This window comes from Pleuronectes platessa, chromosome 18, assembly GCF_947347685.1.
Source record: "Pleuronectes platessa chromosome 18, fPlePla1.1, whole genome shotgun sequence".
Taxonomy (NCBI): Eukaryota; Metazoa; Chordata; class Actinopteri; order Pleuronectiformes; family Pleuronectidae; genus Pleuronectes; species Pleuronectes platessa.
The window spans coordinates 18,256,056-18,280,305 of record NC_070643.1 but is presented as its reverse complement, the minus strand read 5'-3'; the positions used below and the strand labels follow the sequence as shown (position 1 = coordinate 18,280,305).

The 24,250-nt window shown below is 44.7% G+C and overlaps 2 protein-coding genes across 4 annotated transcripts; both read left to right on the top strand.

Annotated features, from left to right (window-relative positions):
* The first annotated feature begins 321 nt into the window (after positions 1-321).
* prrc2a (proline-rich coiled-coil 2A) lies at positions 322-15,929 on the top strand. Of its 3 annotated transcripts, none has more exons than XM_053446055.1 (17): positions 322-442; positions 3,603-3,754; positions 4,838-5,015; positions 5,180-5,276; positions 5,399-5,480; positions 5,595-5,738; positions 5,855-6,081; positions 6,174-6,259; positions 6,399-6,547; positions 7,027-7,129; positions 7,243-7,414; positions 7,623-7,715; positions 7,951-8,488; positions 8,599-8,855; positions 9,021-9,333; positions 9,618-9,840; positions 9,974-15,929. In XM_053446055.1, exons 2-17 carry the CDS (start codon positions 3,640-3,642, stop codon positions 13,083-13,085), a joined length of 5,889 nt encoding a protein of 1,962 aa, XP_053302030.1. In that variant the 5' UTR covers positions 322-442; positions 3,603-3,639; the 3' UTR covers positions 13,086-15,929. The 3 variants fall into 3 exon arrangements, with proteins under 3 accessions (XP_053302030.1, XP_053302029.1, XP_053302031.1); XM_053446054.1 differs by lacking the exon at positions 322-442 and adding an exon at positions 464-675; XM_053446056.1 differs by lacking the exons at positions 322-442; positions 7,623-7,715 and adding an exon at positions 464-675.
* Positions 15,930-17,249: 1,320 nt separating this feature from the next.
* csnk2b (casein kinase 2, beta polypeptide) lies at positions 17,250-22,937 on the top strand. Its single transcript, XM_053446100.1, has 7 exons — positions 17,250-17,392; positions 18,215-18,296; positions 19,282-19,384; positions 19,902-20,017; positions 20,195-20,270; positions 20,625-20,814; positions 21,783-22,937. The coding sequence occupies exons 2-7, from the start codon at positions 18,225-18,227 to the stop codon at positions 21,871-21,873; spliced, it is 648 nt and encodes a 215-aa protein (XP_053302075.1). The 5' UTR covers positions 17,250-17,392; positions 18,215-18,224; the 3' UTR covers positions 21,874-22,937.
* Positions 22,938-24,250: the final 1,313 nt, after the last annotated feature.

Genomic DNA, 24,250 nt, shown 5'->3' with positions numbered 1-24,250 from the left:
AGATGATCCCTTGGTCTATTTAAAAAAAATCTCTGCTGTGTTTACATGAGTGTTTCTTTCCTGATCATAAAATGTACAAATTTAAAACATAATTAATATGTATTATTACAAAAATGATACCTATTTATGACTGGTGTGCAAATATATTAGATAAAGGGGGAACCCTTGTTAAATCACAGTCACCTTTCAATGCAGTGGATGTCGCTCCAATAACGCTTTAAATCAGACTTTTATTGTTAGTATATATATATATATATTTATTTATAATATTAAATCGCTTTATTCGTGCAGCAGCGGTCCCAAAGGGCCACCCCCACCCCACGGAACTCCTCAGTAGCCGTTGACGGCTCTTCAGGTGACGGATCGAGTCGAGGATCACAATTTACTTTTCCCCTCTTTTCATTTATTTTTCTGGGGGATAACGAAAGCAACGGGAGCGCAAGTAAGCCGAGCACCTTCTCTTCTCTGAACCCCAGTGGTCGTGGCGTGTTGGGTGGGGGCTTCTTTTTTTGTGTGTTTTTGTGTGTTTGTACCGTTATGACCGTCTTGTGTTCGGCCATGCAGCAGGGATAACGCTGCCTAGCTATAGCTGGGTCACTCGCTAGAAAGCTACGCGCTAGCATAAGCTAAGCTCACTCTGCGGTATAACCTCGAGACAAGTCGGGACAAGACCAGGTCAGTGCCCGGGATGGTTTTTGTTGCACATTAATGCGAACACCGAACCGATACACTCCATTTTACCCTCCAAACTCAAATTATTACCAGCGCCATCGGCCAGTGGACACGGGTTTAGCCGACTGGAGATGGTGTTTTGAGGACGGGCTGTGTTATTTTTGTTTCGCCTGTTGTTGCTATAGCTAACATTAGGGGTTTGCCTAGCTCGTTAGCCTAGCCTGTGCTAGCTGTCTGCTAGGGATGTAGTGGTAATTGTAACGCGAATAACCTCATGTGTTGTTGTTTTTTTTATGATGTACGCCTCTGTGTTAGCTTGTGGTTAAACTCGCCCTTATAACATATGGTTGCTTAGTGTATGTGCATAACGCTACCGACTAAGCGTTAGCATGGAGGCGAGTCGCGTTAGCGTCCAGCGTCAGTTTCACACACGCTGCTCGCTAAAGCCGTATATTTGGATTTATAAATCTCACAGCTGTTATCTCCACTTGGCCTGGTCTTGCTGGAGTATGCAAATATCAGCTGTGTGGGGACGTGGGGGCTCCAATGCTACACAACCGGGTTGTGCTAGCGTGAAAGTGCACGGGGCCTGTGTCCAGCGCCATTTTGTTTTGTCCTCCCAAATAAAAATCTCCTTTTTCCCCCTCCTGCGATGTCCCGAGTCCGCAGCTCGGGTGGAGGGACAGGGCACCCACCCGCCATCACATGTTTTATATAGCGATTCACAGCGGACCAAGTTAAAAGAGCTGCACGCTAAGCTAACGTCCCCGCAGAGTACAGAGATGCGTTATGAAACCCATCGCAGTCCGAGGCCCGATGCTAGCCCCCTGCTGCCGAGCTAGCACCACAACTAGAGGCGCCTCAGTCTGCAGCTCGGGACTTATTTATATTCAATGTCCTCGTTGCATCAGTTGCTTCCACACCAATAACGATTACTGCAGCATTAGCACGCAGCTAGCCGTGGGGCTGCTTGGTGCTCATCATCACCATCAGCTCTGCCAGGGCCCCTTTGTGGCGGACGCTGCTGCTGCTGCAGTAGTGGTTTGGCAGTGAAGCTGCTGGTCCCCGTTAATCCCCATACAACATGTAGCTGATCAACCGTCCCACGACCTAATTTTCTAATCTCATCTGGCTGTTGAGGCACAGTTCTGCTTCTGCTGCTACTGCTGTGGCTCGGCTGTCCCCCTGTGAAGCAGCTCAGCTTCTGCAGAAATGTGTGCAGCTCACACATCAATGCAATGCACATTTGCTTTTTTTTAATACATTGAATCGTTTTGATTTGTGGTTTCATGCCCCTTCCTGTTAGGGCATCAGATCCACACGCCTGTACTCGCCTCATTTGTTATTTAGATGTACTGAAGCATAATGGAGCAGCCATAACTTGGGAGTACATCAATTCTTCCTCTGTCCAGATATTAATGTGTACACGCATCACTACAACACAAGAAGCTGTAACACTGGGCTGTTGTGAGAGAGGTCTTTTGTTGAGCTCTATAGTTCATGTACATACTTCAGGTCAAGGACCGTACACACACAGTGGCCCACATCATTTCATTACTTCACTCCTAGCCGCTGAATGAAATTGTTATGTTAAGCACAACCATTTTAGATAAATCCTCTCTGCTCAGTAATTGTGTGTAATGGTATTTGGGTGGAGTTGTGGGGGGGCAGCAGTTCAACCTGCTGGCTGCAGTCAAATTATTCCTAACTGGACAGATGTCAGTGCAGGGTCTTTTATTGGTGTGATGAGTTCAAGCCAAAGGCCCAGTAGTTTCCATGGATTCAACACTGTCTCAAGGCAAAGCAAAGAGGAATATCATTTATAATGTGTTGCCATAGAAACCGCGGCTCAGCTTTTTCCCTTCTATTGTACCGTGTTCTCAGTGATGAGGTGTTTAGTCATGCACTGCACCCGGGCTGCTCACATTTAACTGTATTTATAATGGCAGAATGCTGAATTTGCCCCAGCTACAATAAGCATAAAGATAACTGGCCTTTTTTAAAAAGAAAGGCCAACGAAATACCGGTTCAGCCCATGTGAAGCTGCAGGTGAACCATAACTTATTTAGCAGAAAAATGCACAATGTATGTGCGACTGCCATGATCGCCCCTACAGACTACAATGAGCATTTTACTGTGTGCCTTTTAATAATCATGGAATCCGAATGATACAGTTTGAGGTAAACAATGTACATGGGTTTAATAAATGTCGGTGTGCAACAAGTCAGCCCTGTCTACTAAAATAGCCTTTAGTTGATGCCTGGGGACATTAAAATAACTATTCAATATATTATTTTGTTTTAATTTCACATGCTGAGTCCATATTTTGGAAGAAGGCATTCCATTTCAATTTGTGGAAATATAAAAAAATTCACTAACGTCCCGAGTCAGACCCTATCGACGCCACACCAAAACAAGAAATACTATGGATTGGCTTTGAAAAATAAAATAATATATAGCCAGGATAAAGGTGACTGCAGGTAGCATACCTAGTTAGATGTGCACCATGTGTCCAGGCTAAGTCCTCCTTGCTGCAGCAGCCTATGTTAAAATCCATCCGAGGCCCTCTGCTGCACAATGTCCTATCCGGCTCTCCTCGGCCTTTCCTGTGTATCTCGTCCATTAATGAATAAAGAAAAAACGTACCTGGTTATTTCACCTAGGTTTCAGGTTTACTGCAATGCTTGAGATCATCTTCTGATGCCTAAGTTAAATGTTTTAAATATGCTTGCATTTTTAATAGTTGTGGTGAATAGTTGTATATCATGTTTCACAGACTCACCTGTGTTGTGATTCTGTTATTGAACAGAATACTGTCATCAAATCCGGTGTTCAATATACATGTTTGATCTGTGAGACAATTTCTTTCTGAATGCACACCATATAATCAGCATTTTTACTAAATATCTCTTCCTCTCCTTCTCTCCCAGTCTCAGGGCTCACCATACTAAATGAGCGGACAGCGCAATGTCAGAGCGCTCTGGGCAAACTGCAAAGGGGAAGGAAGGCAAAACCAAGTATGCGTCTCTCAACCTGTTTGATACATACAAAGGAAAGAGCCTTGAAACACAAAAGCCTGTTGGTGAGTACCTTGGTTCGGTAACATCCAAACTTTCACTGTCACCACATGCATCCATTGTAATGGATCAGCTTCTTTGTCTTTTACTCGGGGGGGGTATACATTTTCCAGAATCTCTTGCCTTTGAGACTGTGTTTAAATCTGCCACATGGTTTAATCTTGCCGCTAAGTATATTGCGGCTTCTTGTGTAATTGATCATATGCAGCCTAAAGGAACAGATCTGCTTTGGCGCAGTCTGATTTAAACGTTGGTTGGTTATGTGGTATCTCTGTAATGCGTTGCCTCCTGCCACCAAGTACTGCAACTTTGATGCATTAGCCTACTGTCTCCCTAATAGCTCTGGTGCTGACTTCTAATAAAGCAAATGCATGATCTGCCGTGTCGCTCAACTGCTTGCCAACCCATTTTTTGCTGATACTGGTACTATTATTCAGGAATCGGGGAGGTTTAACGTCCTTATTTTTCGGCCTTTACACCTGTGTCTTGGAGACTAAAAACACTGTCTGTGAAGCCATACATGAAGGAAAATGCACAGCCTGGAGGGTGAATGGCTCTCGAGCGTTGACATATCAGCTGAGCCTCAGAGCTTCTTGGCCTGACCTGAGACAGAGACTTACTTGTGGACGCTGTTTGACTTCTTTATATGTTTTATTCAGAAGCTCTCCACGAGATCTAAGCAGCTGTCCCCGTTTCCAAACTAAAGACTTCCTCCTCCCACATAGTGAAGCCATGCACTGCTGGGGTTTCTCTAAGCCTCAAGGAAATAAATGACGTTCTGATATTCAGTGCAGCTTCACTTTTCAGAATTGGAAGATGCGTTCAAATTTTTTGTGCATTAATATCCCAATTATTTTGATGAAATGTAATTTGAAGTGGGCTTGCTGATGGGTGTTAACATCTAGAAGCGTTTTCGTACTCATTATTCATCAGAATCATCCGATTAAAGCTGCATCCCTAATTGTATATTCAGTGTGGCAAGCTAGAAAGGCCATTTCTTTCATCTAGTAGCTCTGTACACCAAGTAGATTTGACTTGTGTCAAGTTTCCATCTGTGCTAATGAACACTTCTCTCCTACCCATGTCAGTTCCCCCCCGCCATGGCCTGCAATCTCTTGGTAAAGTTGCCTCCGCACGGCGTATGCCACCCCCTGCCAACTTGCCCAGTCTGAAGGCAGAGAACAAAGGCAACGACCCAAACGTCTCGCTCGTTCCCAAAGACGGCACAGGATGGGCAAGCAAACAGGAACAAGCAGACCCAAAGAGGTTAGTAGTTCAAGTCCAACACACCAGCAGTTCAGACTTTCCCCTTAGAAATAGAAATGATCCACACAGTAGGACAGTAGAAAGTTTTCTAACAATTTTCTATTTGATGCGCTCTGCTGTTCTTTTGTTTGTCCCTTTTTCAAATATCCTTTTCTTTCCTTTAGTACCGATGCCTTGTCAGCACCGCAGCCGGAATCGCCGCAGCCTGTGGATTCACAGACACCTGCACCGACCCGCCCGAGAACCCCGCCAGCTTCAGAGGTACCGACAGTCAATGTAACAACAAAATCAAATCGTGAAAAACGTTGTAGCATTCATAGCTGACATGTATCTCAAAGAATATTTTCTTATGTTTTTGTTTTCCCTCCAACTCTCTTTCTTAGGCTCTGGCCCCAGCTTCAACCCAGGCCGTAGGGGCAAGGTCCTGGGCACCGGCCAGTGTTACACTTGGAACACAAGGGGATGGTGAGTCTTACTTTTTGTGTCTCTCATACCTTTCTAGGATTGCGCTTTTTGTGTTACCTATGAACCTTGAGTGGAAAATCATATTCCCCCCATCTTACCTTCTTTTTCGTGTAGGTGGAAGGGTATCAAACCAACGGTCGCCATTCTCTCGCGAGGAATTTCCCACCCTGCAGGCGGCTGGCGACCAGGACAAAGCTGGCAAAGAACAGGGCACTGCAGATCAGTGGTATGGGCCCGGACCAAACCTCCGCCCCCCGAGTGAGTGTTGCTTAGACTTGCTCAGCCAGTCATTTGATAACTCAGTGTTGAATTTATTCTATTAAGGCTCATAAGTTATACTGACCACTGTCCTCTTTTGTGTTCACTTTATTCAGACGTTACAAGCTGGCGGGACGGTGGGGGCCGAGCCATGGCACCCACCCTGCCTGGGGAGGGGGCAGCGGAGGGTGGCACTGGTGGGGCTTTGGTGATTGATGGGACAGCTCCGAATTCCCAGACCCTTGGGCCACCTAGGAACCCTGCAGGCAACCCCGCCTTGCCTCTGCCCCAGCCCGGTGTGGGGCCTGGGTTCCCCCAATATCGGGGGATCATGCCTCCCTTCGTAAGTTTCCTCTCGCTTTTCTCTCTTCTTCTGCCCAGTGTGTAAAACAAACGGTATCTGAATTTTGTGCTTCTTTTTTTCTTTCTCTCAAGATGTATCCTCCATATATGCCCTTCCCAGGCCCTTATGGCCCTCAAGGGCCCTACAGGTACCCGCAACCTGGGGAAGGGCCTCCAAGGTATGTTTTCAGCTAAAATAATTTGTCAAAGTTGTATTTACCTCTTTCACAAGTAGGCTTATTGTCAAAGTGAGAATCAGACCAGGCTCTTCTGAATCTTCAACACATCACTCACAAATACCTTTCCCCCCTCTTTAAGGTTTGCTCAGCGCCAAGGTGGGCCAGACAGCAGGTCTCAGGGTGGCCGAGAACAAGGTGGAGAGGTTGTGAAGCGACCACCCATCCTAAAGCAGGATGACCTGAAGGAGCTTGACGAGCTGGACCATGACGGAGATGAGGGCTGGGCAGGTCAGAAGATGCTAATTCAAGTTTAACCTCATTTGATAGTATAATGCAACAGAATTGGGAAGAAAATAATAACGTTAGCCTCATTAAGTTGTGTTTTTCCATATTTGGCATGTCGATTAAACAAAAAAACAAATTTTTGCTTATGAGTTTAACATTGTCATTTTATTTAGAGCACAGTTATAATGAGCTTGTGCTCAAGAGCTTTCCACTTTCTTCGTTAATGTACATGTGGGTCTTTGGCCCATTACAATCTGGTCCCAATGCATTGCAAGTACATTCAGTGCTGATGACATAGTGGTAGTGAGTGCAATTGATCCTTTCCAATGTTGCTGTTGTTTTTGCCTTTAATGTTTCCTGGCCATACAAACTGTATCCAGGTTTTGCAACCACCTCTGAGGAGGATAATTTTTTTATTTAATGCACTAAATGGATGTATGGTACAATCATGGTTCTGATGTTTTCCTCTTTTGCTTAATCAGGAGCCCATGAGGAAATTGATTACTCTGCCAAGTTGAAGTTTAGTGACGATGAAGGAGAAGAAGAGGCAGAAGAGGAGGGAACTGAGGGCAAGAACGACCAATGGTATGTGGTATAATTAGAGTGAATACATTCTAAAAATTGGCTTAAAATGTGGCCTACATTCGCAAGCAGGATTTTCATTTGTTATAAAATATTTTTTTCTGTATTTACCTCAGTGAGCTGGAAGGCCCCCCTGCAACCTCTCGGTCCTCGGACAGTGGGGGAGACAACCGCTGCACCCCTCCCTCTAATACTGACAATGGCCCCCAACCTCCCTCCGGCAAGCCAGGAAGGGCCGAGGAGGGAGGCAGTGGCTACGGTGGCCAGGGAGCACCCTCCAACTACCAGGTAGTGTGTTGAACACTAGCATGAAATGTGCGGTCCTGACAGACTCACGGTCTGTCAAGTAGAAAGTTTAATATTGTCCACTCAGGACAGTTTGTGCTAACTGTTGAGCCAATACTTATTTGTAGGCACAGATTTGTTAGTGTGTGTGTGTTTTGTCAGTGTAGATAATTGTGGTGGAACATGGTTAACAGTGTCTGCCTGTATATAGGGGCGCAGGCCTGGATTGTGTGGTCCCCGGGAGCAGCCCTCCCCCCCACCTGGGCCGCTCCTCGGACAAGGGCCCTACTCCTTTTCCCGACAGGTAGACATCTAGACAGGGCCTCATAGACAAATCATTATTATCATTATCTCATCCACCGCCCACATAGTCTAGTAGAATCGTCATCTTTAGGTTTACGTTCTCTTTTTGCGTTTGAGTTTTATTACTCTAGGTGTTATCATTCCGACTGCATTTTCCTCAACAAGATTGTATTTGTCTCATCTGACCTGGAGTTGAACATGTTTAATTGAACATCATGTATTGTCTAAATGTTCAGGACCGGACCCACAACCAGGGTGCTCCTGTAGGCCCTGGGAAACCTGGCACCACCCAGCATCAGCCTGCAGCAGGGGGCCCAACTCCTCCTTCCCAGCCATCCGCCCAGGGGGAGGATGAGGATGAGACATGGCGTCAGCGCAGAAAGCAGTCCTCCTCTGAGATCTCTGCTGCTGTAGAGCGAGCACGTCGCCGGCGTGACGAGGAAGAACGTAGGATGGAGGAAGAGAGACGTGCAGCCTGTGCCGAGAAGCTTAAGAGGCTGGATGAGAAGCAGCAACAGCAGCAAGAAAGCAACACGGGAGGTGGTGGTAGCAGCAGTCAAACCCCCAGCCTTGATGAAAACTCAACTGCTGCCACAGCAGGCAGCCCAAGTCCATCTATTTCAGCATCTGCCTCCTCCCCAAACATCAGCCAGCCATCGTCCCCTTGTGTGGACCCTGAGGAGGCTCCAGTGCTGGTTGTCCAACCAGTGTCCAGTCCCGGAGTCGGTGAGCGACAGCGAGCCAACAGCAACAGCAGCTATGACTCCAATGCAGGTGAATTACGCAAGCAGACTTGATCAATGATGCTTTCTTAACACCAGTTGTACTTGACAAGGTATCATGACCCTTGATTCAAACACACAACCTTTTTTTTCTTGGTTCAGATGCACAACCATGTCCTCAGCTAGCTGTGTCACAGCCTCAGCAGCCCACACTGGACGTTCCTGTGCCAGTAGAGAGTAAGGAAGAGACCATTGGTGTTCCTCACGTTCGTGCAGGAAGTGGAAGTGAAAGAGGAATTGACCCAGTGAAGATTGAGAATATCGGAGGGACAGCAGGTCGTCAAGCTGGTGGTCCTACTGGTCAGGGTTACTCAAAGTACCAGAAGTCTCTTCCACCTCGATTTCAGAGGCAGCAGCAGGTTGGGATTTGTACTTATAACACATCAGTTGTTGAATTCTACATTAGTTGGTTTAAATGTTGTATTGAGGTAGAAAAATGTCACTCCATTTAATAAAAGGAATTATATATGTGGTCACCTGTGCTCCCGACCTCTAAATCTATGTTTTCCTTAATTTCTCTTCAGGAACAGCTTCTGAAGCAGCAGCAGCAGTGGCAGCAGCAGCAGCAGCAGCAGCAGCAACATAGCCAGGCGTCACAAAGCCAGCTGTCTCCTCAGCCGCAGCCTCCACAGGGTCCTTCGACGGGTTCAACGCCGCAGCCAGGACCTGGACCCAAGCAGGGTGGACCCATGTATCAGCCTACCAATATGGTTCGACCCCCACCTCTGCCAATGAATTTTGACCCACGCTGGATGATGATGCCATATATGGACCCACGCATGATGCAGGGTCGCCCTCCACCCATGGATTACTATTCAGCTGGCATGCATCCATCTGGTCAGTAGAAGTGGCATCATCATTTTGAAATAAAATAATGTTTTGAGATAAGAACAATTTAAACTAGGTGAGTAGTATAATAATAGTGTAATCGTTTTAATGAATTCCACATTAACATCATTTAGATGTAAATGTGTCGTTGGCAGTAGCCCATAGGCCAGGAACTGATTACTATCAGCTGTTTTTTTTTTAAGAACAAAGATCAAACATATTATTTGTAAAAACATCTGTTTTTTTTATATATATTTATATGCATTACATTAAAACCTCCTTCACTGTCACAGGGCTCATTGGGAGGGAGCGGTCTGATTCAGGGGGATCTGGTTCAGAACCCTTTGACAGGCAACAGCAGCATCCAGGCCACCCTCACCGGGGGACCCCCCCTATGGATCCCAAACTGGCCTGGGGGCCAGAGGTATTCCCTGGCGCAGGGGAAGGTCGTGGGCTAACCTCCCCACTGAGGCAGAAGCAGACATTGGAGGAAGATGATGTGGCCAAAGGTCCCAGGTATGAAAACACAAATTTGCTGCAATTATATGTTGGGGTAAACCATGGTTTTAAAGTATAAGAGGAAAAAAGTTTTATTGGCATCAGTTCAACTTTAAGTCATAGATTTTTTTTGTTGTCTTTTTTGTCTTAGGAGTGACACTCCTCCGCACCGCATGCGAGAGGGTGGCTTGGGATCCATCCAGCAGCCCATCTCCAACTCTGGGACATCCAATCAGACCCCTCCTCCTGTCGGCGCTCAAGTGGGCTCCCAAGGAGGCAGCCACCATCCTCATCACTACATGGGTGCCCGGAGCAATTATAGCAACTTTGCTGACCAGGGTGCAAGGATTCCTCCCCACCAACAGCAACAGAGGGCGAGTGATAGGGGAAGCCAGCAACATGGCTTCACCCACCAGGATGAGGGGCTGCACCGTGGATCTCAGCAGGGCCAGGTATGGGGAGCCCAACACCCGCATTATGATCGCAATGGTCGTGCAGACCTCCCTCCTGTTGAAAGTAACTCTCACCTCCACCACCATCACGGCCACCACCCTCAGCAGCCTCACTTCCCCCTCAACCCCCATAAGCCTGAGATCAACCGTGACCGGGTTGTTGAGACCACTGCTAAGAAAACCGACTCCTCTCCCCCTCTCCACCAACCTTCCCACTCATCTTCCTGCTCTTCTTCATCCTCCTCCAATTCTGCAAGGGAAGATGGGAGTGTGAAAGCTGTTCTGCATCATCACCCATCTCAGAGAGAGGGTGAGGCTGGCATCGGTCACAGTCTTAGTGAAAGAAGCAACAGTGGTAATGCTGGTAGTAGCAGTCATGTGAAACAGGAGAAATCAGGCCCAGTATATGCTCCTCATTCCTCAGTGGCCTCCAGTTCCCCTCCCGCTCATCACGGCAGTCATACGCAGCAGCACCAACAGCAGCAGCAGCAGCAGCAGCAGCAGCACCACCACCAACACCAGCAGCAGCAGCAGCAGCACCACCATCCACATCCCCATCCTAAAGCCAACCAAAGAGGGGGACGAGAGCATAAGACAGAGACCCAGTGGGGCCCACGGCCAGGTGGCGGCAGAATGGATGGGGGCTCCAATCATGGCAGGAGGGCCAATCATGCTGGAGGTGGGAACCACTCCCGTGGAGGGGACGACTCCTCCCACATTCCTTTGGACCACAAATCCGCCAATCAGACAGGGGGCAACAAGAGAGCAGGTCCCATCAAGAAGCCGGTGCCTAAGGAAATGAAGAGAGAGGGAGGGGAAGTTGATGGAGGAGAAAAAGCAAACCCAGGCTTTACGAAAGATAAAGAGCAAGATGGCGGACAACTGTCCTCCACTAAGCAAGAAGCTTCCCAGAACACATCAGCTCCATCTAAGGACGAGACTGTCCAAACAGCCAAACCCAGGACTGGAGGAAAAGAACGATCCACCGGAGGAGGTGGGGGAGGGTCAGGTAGAGGGCCAAAAGATTCAGATATCAACTCCTCAGGATTTTCCGGGTCTTCAAGAAGGGACAGAGACCGCTCCTTTGAACAAGGAGGAAACACCCCACATCAACATGGAATTCCTGCTAAAGGCAACAGAGCTGGTCGTGGACGAGGGGGAGAGTTCTACGGGCGTGGACGTGGCTTTCGTGGCACCTACACGGCCAGTGCTGGGCCCACTGCTGCCAGTCGTGGAAGAATGAGCAGCAGGAGTGGCAGAGACTACCGCCCATCTGTTGGTGTTGGCGGCCACCCCCAGGAATCCAAGGGTGAGGGGCCTGGTGGCCGGCACGGTCAGGGTCGTTCCCACCATAATCCAGCCAGGGCCAGGAACCGAAGTGAAACACGGAGTGAGGGTTCAGAGTATGAAGAAATCCCAAAGAGACGGAGGGAGCGAGGTTCAGAGACTGGCAGTGAGAGTGGTGCAAGTGAACACGGTCACTCAGACAAGGACGACAACCAGAAACCCACCACCAAGAATGTCGCCAATAATGCTAACACCCCTGGAAGCGTCCCCGTGTCATCTGCACCACCCAGAGGTTCACAGGCCCGGGTCTTCACCCCCAGGGGTGTACCCTCTAGGAGGGGCAGGGGTGGAGGTAGTGGAGGAGGAAACGTCTACAGGAGTAGTGGCAATGTTGGAGGACCACCGGGAGGACACAGAGTTGGACACAGCATGAGTTCTCATGGTGGGTCCTCAAAGCCATCAGCTCCAGGCCGGAAACCGCAAGGTCCGCCGCAAAGCTCTGGGCCCAAAGATCTGGGCCGGGGAGGAAATGGTGGAGAAAAAAAGGACAAGATAGCTGATGCAAGTCAAGCTCAAACTCAGGGGACCAATCCCCCTCAGCCATCTTTACCTGCCACAACTCCTGCCACATTAAGTCCCACTGAAAATGGAGGGGTTGTGGCTCCACAATCTTCAACCAACCCTACATCAATCCCTGTTGGGCCAAATGCGCTCCCTCCTCCTGATAACCGTGGGTTCCCTCCCAGTGGCTTTGAGCGACCCCCTAGACGCCGCCGTCATGGTCGTTCACAGCATCAGCAGGACAAGCCGCCTCGCTTCCGGAAACTGAAGGAGCGAGAGAATGCTGCCCGAATCAACGGAGGAGTTGGGGTCATCGGTGGTGGAAGGCCCTCATCGCCTTCCCTGAATTCAGTTCAGGACAGCAATGGAGCCCCCGTCTCAGCTCCCATGACCGGCAATTCCCAAAATGCTAACCACAATGCCACAGTAACACCCAACAATAACAGTGGTGGAGGGCATATTGGTAATTCAAACAGTCACCACAATCACCACTACAACCAGGGCAATGCTGGGACAACCCACCCCCAGCACCACCACAGCCATGGAGCAAAGTCCCCCGACTTCACCAACCAGAACTCCGACCAGGCCAACGAGGAGTGGGAGACCGCCTCTGAGAGCAGCGACTTCACAGAGTTCAGAGACAGGGAGGGAGGAGGAGGGAAGTCATTTTCCTCTCACCATCACCACCACATGGGAAGGGGAGGAGGGGGCAGCGGAGGAGGAGGAGCTGTGGTCGAGCGAGATATGGCGGGAAAAGAGCCTGCAGCGAATAAAAGAAGCTTCTCCAGCCAGCGTCCTGGCATGGAGCGACAGAACCGGAGGGTCAACCCTGGAGGCGGAGGAGGCGGCAGAGGCCCACGTGGCCCACCTGGTGGTGGTGGTGGAGGAGGCGGGCCTGGTAACGGAGGTGGCAACCGCGGGGAGAGGCGTGGCAACTGGCCTTCCCCGAAAAATAGGAAATGATGGATTAATTCAAAACATTTCAGAAGTACCCCACCCACCTTGAAACCCACCATCCTACATCCCGAACCCTTTTGATCATTATTTGATGGTTTATCTGTTGGCTTCCCTAAACACATTAGTGTATTGTACAGTAAATGGAGATGGTATTCACCTTCACTTTAGCTGCCCTCCACCTTCCCCTGTCATCTCTTTTCCTTTTGCATCAATCAACTATTTACCGTCCGTTATTGTAAATTTCTCCGTTTCTTCCGTCTTGCCCCCCAATCCCCCCCCATCCCCCCTATCCTCCCTCAAGAGTCTCACCCCAGTTGGATTTAATGAGCATGAGGTTCTGAGATGGAGGTGCATGTCGTTTTGACAAAAGACGTTCACACTGATCTCCACACATACTCGCATAAACAAGCACAAATATAACATCTTAAAAAAAAAACTAAAAAAACATGGAACACATGCAGTCCTGTGGGTGCAAAAAGAAAATGTGGGATTAAATTGGCAAAAATGGATTTGGATCAGGCAAATTTTTATATTTATGTACCGGTGTGTATTTCTACCACACTTTGTTCTTGGGTGGTATTTGGTAGTGCAGTCCTGCATCACTTGCCTCACAAAGGGAAAGAGTGCAGCTTCACCTTTTAAGAACAATGTACCATAAGAGGTTTTGTTTCCGAGTATTTTTTTTTTTTCCTTTGGCCTCGTGTCAGTCGAGCTTCAACCTCTGACGAACGGCAGGGGTGTGTGTTTTTTCTTCAGCAAAGCAGGTCATTAAAATAAACCTTTTTACAAAATTCCCCTATTCCTCCTCTGGGAGACTTTTTGGTCTCCTATAAAGTATGTCTGATTACTGTGGTAAGACTCATGAATAACTACTGCTCAGTGCTCACTTACACCTGTGTTGATTTGTCTTTAATATCTATGTCTCTGCTGCTTGTTCAAAAAAGTCGGTGTGAATTATTTCCCCCCTTCAAGTTTTTGACCTGCTCTCATATTTCATTAGCTGTTATTGGTTGGTCTGGTTCTTTTGGCTGGGAGTTTTTTTTTTCTTTTTTCGGGGCCTCATCGTAGCATCGTCCTCGCCTGCAGAATTCCTGCATCTGCAAAAATCAACCTTTCCCCCCAGTGAAATAGTTTTACTCTCTCTCTCATTCATGAGTTTTGTTTAACCTATGAAGACTATTAACAGCGTGATGGCTTTATTTTAACAACCATTATTTCCTCAGTAACTTACATTTTTTTATGGAAACCGTTATTTTCCCCTCTCTTAGTTGAATATCTGATCTTTTCAGGGGGCGAAATGAGTTTAATGAAAATGTAGGTCCTGATTAGAATAAATAAAAAAAAAAGTTTGACTTTTCATGAATTTGTTTATGCTTCAGTAGATAATTGATCATGTTCTAATAAGCACTCCTTTAGTATAAAAAAAAAAAAAATCCAAGGTTGCTGGTTTTTTTTCCTCCTTTTTCTTTGTGTTTAATGTTTTTGGGCAAGTTACATGTGATGCAACAAGACAGGTACTCTGTCTGGGCCCAGAGTACAGAGCCAAGCTGAGTATTGTACTTTTACAACCCCCTCTGCTCGTGCCGCGTCGCACTCTCTGTGCTTTAGTGGAGACTCCTCACATCAAGGAGGACGACTACCTTGTCTGTGGAAGTATTTTTCGAAGTGTGTGTGTTCTCGGGATTTCTGTCTCAGTACTCGGTGGCAACCAGTAGCTCAGACCAATTGAATTCAGGACTTTGCTGAAAGGGCGACCTACGTGTCACCTTCTGCTGTTCTCCACACAGTTTTCCAAGAAAATAATGCCGACCTGGAGTGTTGAGGGAATATTGGATTGATGTAGGATTACACGTGTAAACATAGTTTGCATCACACATAAGTCGTAAAATGGCAAAAAAAAGAAAGAAAGACTGGAGACAACATTCAAGGTGTAATAAATCAATAACTCATCTGTACCAATTCTGTCACTGCTGTAAGTTGGGGTTTGTTTGTTTACTGACAACAGTTTGGAGGTCGTCTCTGGGATTTTGTGAGTTGGGCATTTGATGATTTGTGTGCGCGTGCTTGTGTGTATGTGTGTGGCATGTGTGCGGCATGTGTGCATTTTCCAGTGTCTGTGTAATTACTCGGGAAGGGGTGGGGACCAGAGGGTTAACATGAATGGCAAGCACTTTCTGCCTTGTTTGCCCCCACTTGATTTGGCCAATATTATTAAGATGTTTTGCCGTTTCTTAAATACATCCACATATATATACATTCAGCTGTGTGTATATGTTCATCCAAATGAAGGACACGCAGTAGAGAACTTCACCAGTTTTTTGTAGAATTTAAGCACATTCTTCAGCAGGCAAGTGAAGTTGGACATATTTTATTTTTCACTATGACTTCTAAGCATGAACACACACCCATGGGTGCAGCTTGCCTTGCCTGTTACTGGTTTATACATTGATAGCTGTACACTTAACACTGGCTCAAAGAGTCCTTCATCCCTCCTTAACTCTTAATGTTGATGTGCGCATTATTGTATGTACCCATGTTAAAGGAAAACAAAAGTAGTGTATTCCAGAAAGATTACTCAAAAGATTGTACTTTGTTTCCAGCATTACCAAGGTACCTGGAGTGGTTCAAACTGTTTTTAGCATTTATGGTTTTATTAATGGAACTGTAATATACACACATGTATGTATATTGGTATGTATCTAAGTTTGTCTACCCCAACTTACATTCCCACAAACAAATGTTGCCATTTTTAGTTCAAGGGAGCAATGTACAAGCAGAGAAGTGTCTTATTATAATAAAGTTATACAGAGAAGGCAAAGTTAAATAAACTACTTTTGATTTAATGGAAAATGTAATTTGCACGTCTCATTCTTCTCCAGTAGGTGAAGTAGAACATTGTGAACTTTTAGCACTGCATGATTTCACTTGTCACAGCAGGTCTAGTACAAGTTCAACTAATACAGACGGTTTAATTCGTTGTAGGTGTGAACCAGCTAGAGTCAGTCTGGCACACCTACGTCTAATGACCTATGATTAACGTCATGAGTGATACCTTTATATGACCAAATGTTTTCAAGTGAAGAAATCTATTGAGCTTTGTCCTCACATTTATCTTTTAAAGTAAATACAATGTGGATGCAAAACAAAACAAGTGTTACCAATTAATCTTTCTGATTGTCTTCCAGATAAATTCATTCAGTGTTTTGACTACAAAATTGTGAAAGATTCCTGTAATGATTTCCAAAAGCCCAATGTAATGTCTTTAAATTTCTCAGCAACAGACTGAACCTCCCCAAATGTTAATTTGTTATTTTCGCCAAATGAATAGCACAAAATCCTAACATTTATATTGTCATGTAAATACAAAAGAATTGAAAATCACAATGATTTAAAAGAAAAAGGACGAATATGTTGGAAAAAATATAATTTAACAATGATAATGAAATGTAAAAGTTCAAAAATTCTAGTTTACAGTCATGTACGAGACGGAAAAGCATAATTTCCTCACACGTGAGAAGCTGCTGACAAACCGCTTAGATTTTCAGAATAAGTGTTGATTCCTCTCCATCGACGGATCATTGCAACTCCGAAATACAGATCTGCTTTCAGTATTAGCTAGAGCACTGTTAGTGTACCACAAACTACACAGAATTATCATGACAACACATCAGAGACAACAGCTTAAATATGTTGCACTCTGGTGTCAGCTAGAAGTTCAGCAAAATATAAATTCCTATTTTTAAATGTAGTTCAATGGTTCCATCACAGTCTTTTACCATCACTGCAATAAGTGAAAATAGTTAGAAATTGGAATAAAATAAAATTCTTCATATGAAAACCAGTAACCATGTAATACTTGGCATTTTTCGGGAAAGAAATGGCTATAAAGGCCATTGCTCTCTGATGAAACAGCTAAATGTAAACGCTCTTAAAGTTTTGCAGGTAAAATAGTTTAAGAAGTCAGATGGTGCAATATCAATGAGGCGGCATGAAAATTAAGTGCAAATGCTTCAAATTTCACTCGACTACATACGCTAAATAGAAATACAGTAGAAGTGTAAAGCGTTTTTTATTTGGAAGAACAAAAGATTTAAAATATGTTGAATTTATGTAAAATAATATGTAATACAGAGAGTCACCTGTGGGTGGCGGCAGTCAGGCAGTCAGCCCGGTACCCTGCAGCCGAGCGACTCGGCGAAGGAAGAGGAAGAAGCTGCGGGGTGAACCGGGGCTGGAGTCCATTTTATTTACACCGGTGAAGCTGCTACATTTTCATCTGTCGGGGTTTTCTGGAGCTCACAAGTTAAAAGTCGGTGAGTTTTCGGAATCGGCCAAAAACCAGAGGATGTGTGTTCGAACCTGGAATCGGACGGAGCTGTAACACGACACCGTCTCTGACAGGGGGCCTGCCCCCGACGATGCGCCATATTGAATCTCCTGCTAGCCTTTAGCAGGGGCTAGCATTGCGAGCTAACGGCGGCTACATGAGATTAGCTGTGTGTCGTCGTGTGTGGCCTCGTGATATGAAGACTATTTATAATTTAGCGTCTAAAACCAACGTGTCTGGCCCGTGGTATTTCGCGGTCTGTCGAGACAACGTGAACTAGCAGCGTAGCAAGGACAACGCTAGCGAGCTAATTAGCCTAGCCGTCATCAGGTCTGTTCAGCAACTATTTCATTCTGCAGCCGAGTTCCTGCTGCTAAAACCACGTCTTATGAATCTGACTCGTTTTTAGACTTTAACCAAAGACACTAAAGAACCCCCCCAACGTGAAAACTGCGATTTATTCCCCTGTGTGTGAAAATAAGGTTTGTTTGCAAACAAATATGATTTTGGTAAGATAAGTATTTTGCCAATCAAACAACCACCTGCAGTAATATTTGGAGCCAAACAAATCCCTTATGAAAACAAGACTTGTTGTTATATGTTAAATAAAACACTTGCACATCTAAATTCATCATATATACCAAAAACTCTAACTAAATTAATCATTTCCCTAGGATTTGTTCATAGACACCCTATTTTATATGTACTTTTCATTTGTCACATACTAAGTCAGTAGTTGCATTTCAGCTGTCATGTTTTTGATTAATTCCTGGATCCTATCTTCATATTTCTTCTTTTTCTATCGTAGGTTTCCAGACATGAGCAGTTCAGAGGAAGTGTCATGGATCTCCTGGTTCTGTGGACTGAGGGGGAATGAATTTTTCTGTGAGGTGTGTTAACAACAATCCAAATACTAACTGATGATGTGTTGCACTCCACAGTCACATTTCTCACCTTGTCAACTACAACACGCCCCCAAGATGACGGTCAATAGAAAGGGTTAGGGTCAGAATTAGGGTTGCAAAATTCCGGGAATATTCAAAGTTGGAAACTTTCCATGGAAATTAACGGGAATAAACTGAAAATGTTGTGGGTAATTTATACTAACTGTATTTACCTTGTCATATACAGACATAAATATAAACATTTTGTTTTGTCATAGGCTGATTTGAGCCCTGAGGAAACTTTGGGCACTTGACTATATGCCTCTGGATCTTTGTGTCATTCTCAAAATAAACACTAATGCAATGCCAGAGATATAAACAGTTGGCCAAACAATTGGAATTTTCTTAAAAAATATTTAACAATTGGTGGATAAATTAATAGAAATAGGCTAGATGGACAGATGAACAATCCTCAATCAGCATGCTTATATATTTCCCCCAGTAATATCATCGAAACTTACCAGACTAGTCCTGCACAATACAGCAGGCCTCAATAGCCCTGCTGTAGTGTGCAGGATGCTGGGAATTATCTGCACACGTGATGGAGAAATGCACAGTGCAGGGTTGAAACTCAACGTGCAGCGTGTGTTGATTTCCATACATATTTAAAATTGAGTTTTGAATGATGTTTTGAATCCTCAGCATTTAATTTGCGTATATATTTTCCCGAGCTTAATATTCCCATGGAAAGTTTCCGGAAAGTTTCTGGAAATTACCGAAATTTGTTCGGCCCTTTGCAACCATAGCCTGTTCTCTTACACTTGAATTGCATTATTTTTCCTCGCCGCCTATATATGCACAGGAGGAATGATTAAAGACATTTCTTAGTAACCCTTTTATTATGCATTTATACATTGACACGGTCGAAAAACTCAATCATATGACACAAATACCTAATAAATAACCAGGTTTTTTATTTCTCTGTTGACAGGTGGATGAGGACTACATCCAGGACAAGTTCAACCTGACAGGGCTCAATGAGCAGGTTCCTCACTATCGCCAGGCCCTGGACATGATCCTGGACCTCGAACCAGGTCCGTAGCATGAGTAACTGTGTATTCAGTATTTTTTACTGAGAATAATTGTCGATAGATGAGAGAGAATCATCCCAGACATAAACACACTCATCCCAGACACTTTAAACAGCTTAAAAACATGTATATTGGAAATACATATTTATTTCATCCTTATTTATCAGCTAATGTGCAACAGAGATGAAGTATTATTGGAGCTGCAGGAAGCGTTTCATGACCATAAGGTGTGCTGCGCTTTTAATCTGTTGTTCTGTGATCTGTTGCACAAGTGAGATTTGAGTCATCTGTCAATTTTACATCTGTTTACCTGAAAACAGCTTTTTGTTTTCAGTTCAGCTGCAGGTTGCTTCAATAAAGCTTGAGTTGTCTATGCCCTTTCTAATATTCATTGATGATTCATAAAACAACTAAATATCTACCATAACCCAGTCTGTTCTATTGTTGGCGTTCCTTTCTTTTTGATTCTCAGCTCAGCTTTTCATCTCTTAACTCTCCCCCTTATGGTTTCTGTGTTTAGACGAGGAGCTGGAGGACAATCCCAACCAGAGTGACCTGATCGAGCAGGCAGCAGAGATGCTGTATGGCCTCATCCACGCACGCTACATCCTCACAAACCGAGGCATCGCACAGATGGTAAGCAGCAACTGCATCAGCAAAATCCACTGCTCTGGTTTCCATCAAGAAAGATATTTTTCCATTAAAAATGTTAGTTTTCCAGCTGCAGATGCACAGTTTTTCAGATTACTTGAAGGGCTTGAAAGAGGTTTGACACCCTACTTAATTTCTTTTATCCTAATTTCTTCCCTGCAGTTGGAGAAGTATCAGCAGGGAGACTTTGGCTATTGCCCTCGTGTTTACTGTGAGAATCAGCCCATGCTTCCTATTGGTGAGTATTAACATTATGTGGTTTTATTTGACAGTAAAAGATGTTCTGTTCCCGTTGTGCTCACATCGTCCTGAAGAGGAATTCAACAGCACACAGTCCATGTCTTTGCATATATAAAACATTTATTCATTTTGGGACTTGCACACACTTGTTTACATGTCGCTTTAATCTTTGGATCAGATAAAACCTCCACATGAAATAATTTGTTACTATTCAAATCTGAATTTACATAGAAAAATACCAACAAGGAACGAGAACTATACCAGAAGTGTTACTGCAGTCTTTGTCTTATGTAAAGCAGATTCATATCTTATCATCTCTTTTCCATCTTTTTTTTTTTCTCCTCCTCCGCAGGTCTGTCGGATATCCCAGGTGAGGCCATGGTGAAGCTGTACTGCCCTAAATGCATGGATGTCTACACACCTAAATCCTCCAGGCACCACCACACAGATGGAGCTTATTTTGGCACCGGCTTCCCCCACATGCTCTTCATGGTTCACCCTGAGTACAGGCCGAAGAGGCCCGCCAACCAGTTTGTCCCCAGGTTTGTTCGGCTGCTGTATCTTAAAGGAATGACTGACCATTTTAAGCTGTTGCTGTAGTGAGGGTATTAATTGCAGTCACAGTTTTGGATAACAAAGTCGGTGTGATATAGATTTTTCACATTCACAACTCTTGCTCTAATGCCAGAATCTGACTGATCTCCAGTGAATTTGTCTCAACAATCAGAGCATAACAAATATACTTCACAGTAGAGAACTGAAATAACACCCAGTGGATCATTACCTCGAGTATTGTATTGATCAAGCTTCAACACAGAACATCTCATCAATAGATCAATACATTTTTTTTAAATCAATAGAGCACAGTCTGTCTTGATCTGGGTGATAACTACAGTGAACCTCATTAGAGAAACAAAAGATTAAAAGATGGTCAGTTTAGGTTTTAATGACTATGTAAATTTGTTGTGAAACCCTGCCATGATGTAAAAGTGCTTCAGCGTGATCATGTTTTGATTAATCTAAGTTTTCTAATGAGTAAAATCTTATTTTAAGCAGCTTATAAGTAATTCATCCCCTGCTGACTCAGCTCTCTCTCTCAGACGGGCTAACATTCAAATCATTTGTTCTTCACGAACACATCATGTAAAAGTTGATTTGCACATGGAGCAGGGAAGTGAGATATGATCACATTTGGTCACAGGTGATGCATTCAGGACCCCTTTGTTTACCAGGTCTGAACACGCATGGTTGTGAATTGCAGAAGTAGGATCTCAGTTTTTAGGAAGTCTCACATGGTGGAAACTTTATCTGGGTTGAGAGGAAACTGCACCACTGTTCTCTGCCTGAAAGCAAATACATCACTTAAACAGTGTCAACCAGCTGACCAGTCTCACTGTGCATATTTGTGTTGCGTCTGTTTTTTGAAATAAATATTAGTTTGATTTCCTAAAATAAACAGTGGTACTCTTACACATCCGCTCATGTCTTTGTCATGTTCTTCTCTCTCCAGGCTCTACGGCTTCAAGATCCACCCCATGGCCTATCAGCTGCAGCTGCAAGCCGCCTCCAGTTTTAAGAGCCCCGTCAAGGCCATCCGCTAGAGTGTCAACGACAGAGGAGGAGGAGGAGGAGGAGGAGGAGGAAGAGGAGGAAACTTCACAGAGGAAGAGGGAGATGACAGCAAAGAATAATCGTCCGAAGAGCAGGGGGGGCACCTGTATTTTAGAGCTCTTCAGATGGCCCCTCCCCACCCTGAAGACTGTATTATTTTGGTTTAGATTAGGGCAAATGAAAACAAAGTGTAAAGATTTTTTTGAGTGTGAGCGAGACATAAACAACGCACAGCTACGATCATAATCACAAATACACACATCCACATACACGAACATGTAAGAAAAGAAATACAACCACACACCTGGGATTCCATACACGTACCTTTCCAAACTCAGCAGTGCCAAAACAGGAGGTGAAGTAAGATGAAGCTGAACAGTTCAGGGGCTCCATGTCGCTGCACCCCCATCACTCACTCTACAGCACACTGAGGAGAAAACGATAGAATTGATCAGTGGGTGGCTCTGCAGGGAACTTCTCCCTGTTGAAGAGGTTTTTGTGTTCTGGGCTTTTTGACAGAAAGCTGCAAAAGTGCAATGGCTGAGTCGGTTTTCACCTCTGACTCTGTTTTGTGTTTTTTTTCTGTATTTGGCACAGTTTGGTAAAGGGTGGTGGTAGTGGTAAACCCTCTGTCATTCAAAGCCTCCTCCCCAGTAGTCCCCCGATGCATGTACACTCAGGCGGGCTCTCCCACAGACAGTTTGGATCGTGCTACCGGGTGTTTTTCTCTCAGAAGGTCGTTTGTGAAATTTGATTTGTCTGATGTTTTGTGGTGTTGGTGCACAAAACATTGTTAAATTTGCCTTAAGGTGCAGAGAAAACACCCGGATTGTTTTAGCTTTACCAGAGGCACAAGCAAGTTTTTAATCTGCTCTGCTGTCAGAGGAGTTGAAGTAGATTTAGCAAATATGATTTTCTGAATAGTAATAATCATTTCTCCAGCTGTCTTTACGCGTGTCAAACAACTGTCTGTATCGTTACCGAAGTGTGAATATAACCTGCGGTGAAGTTGTTTTTCGAGAATTGCCGGTGTTTGCATCGTTCCCCTCCCTCCCTCCCTATAGTTTGACCTTTGGGGAATACACAAGATCAAAGGCACTTGTGTCTGTGCGGTAAATATGAAGCTAGTGGCCAGTTAGCATAGATTGAGAACCCCACTGTCAGAACGTCTAAAGCTCACCAATTAACTCCACATCTTGATTGTTTAACATTTTTCAAAAACGTAGATCAGCTATTTGTCAGTTAGCGTACGAGAGGCTAGTTGTTTTGAAATTGGTGTTGAATAGTGGGATTTAAAAACTCATCCTTATGTTGAGCAAATTTTTACAAAACCCCAAACGACATATTTCTGTCTACAGGTGGTTTAACTTGTTAAAGTGAGTAAACTTAAAGAGTTGACCTCTCGTCTGTGGGAAATAACCGTGAACGTTCAGATTAAACTAACCAGATGCAACCTTGAAATTATTATATATTATATAATAATTATATTGAGCTATAGAGGTGTTAGCTGGATTTTATTACCCGTAATAATAAAACCGAGACTAGCAGTTTGCTAGTTTCCAGTTCTAAAGCTAAGCTCAATCAACTTGCTGCTGGTTGTGGTTTCAGATTTAAGGGGCAGATTCGAGTGGACTCAGTCTTCACATCCAACTACCCCCCCCCCAAAAAAAGAAGCTTTCCCAAACTGTCAAACTAGTTGTGTAAAGATCAAGCAGGAGACTCAGAGAAAGAGGAATTTAGACAATCTGAATCCTTCCGCTCACTCCACCACTGCACTGATCCATCCTCCTGGTGTCTCTCCACAGCCGTCTCATTATTTATGTTCACGTTTCGAGACCGACCGATCACCAGCCGCCAGTTTTAGTTTCTGAAGCAGTGTGGGGTGGGGGGGCAGATGCTCAGCTGCCTCTCCGACTCAACTCTCTCTCTCTCCTCTTTTACTTTTGTGTGACTGGAATAGATTTAATTTTCAGTTTTTTTTGGGATTCCATGATACAAGAGGAAATGTATTTATGTGTCCAGATGATTTTAACTGATGTTTGCTTGTGTTGTCGTCGTCTTTCTGCGACTGTGGGTGAGCAGGATTCAGAATTCTCAATAAACTTCTATTTTCTTTTCATACTCTTCGTACCATTTTCTTTACGGCTGCATTTCTGCTCATTTGGCACATGGTGTCAGTAGAGTGCTACTTTTTCTGCCTACATATTTCTGAGTCAAATTTAGAAAAACATAACGAACATCTGCAAAACACACAGCTCTACCTGCATCTTTTGCATGTGTGTGTGTGTTTTGGAATTTAGAGGAAGGTAACCGCAGTAACCAGGGGGATTGAAGTTTTCCGACTTCTGGGTGTGGCCACAGTGACAT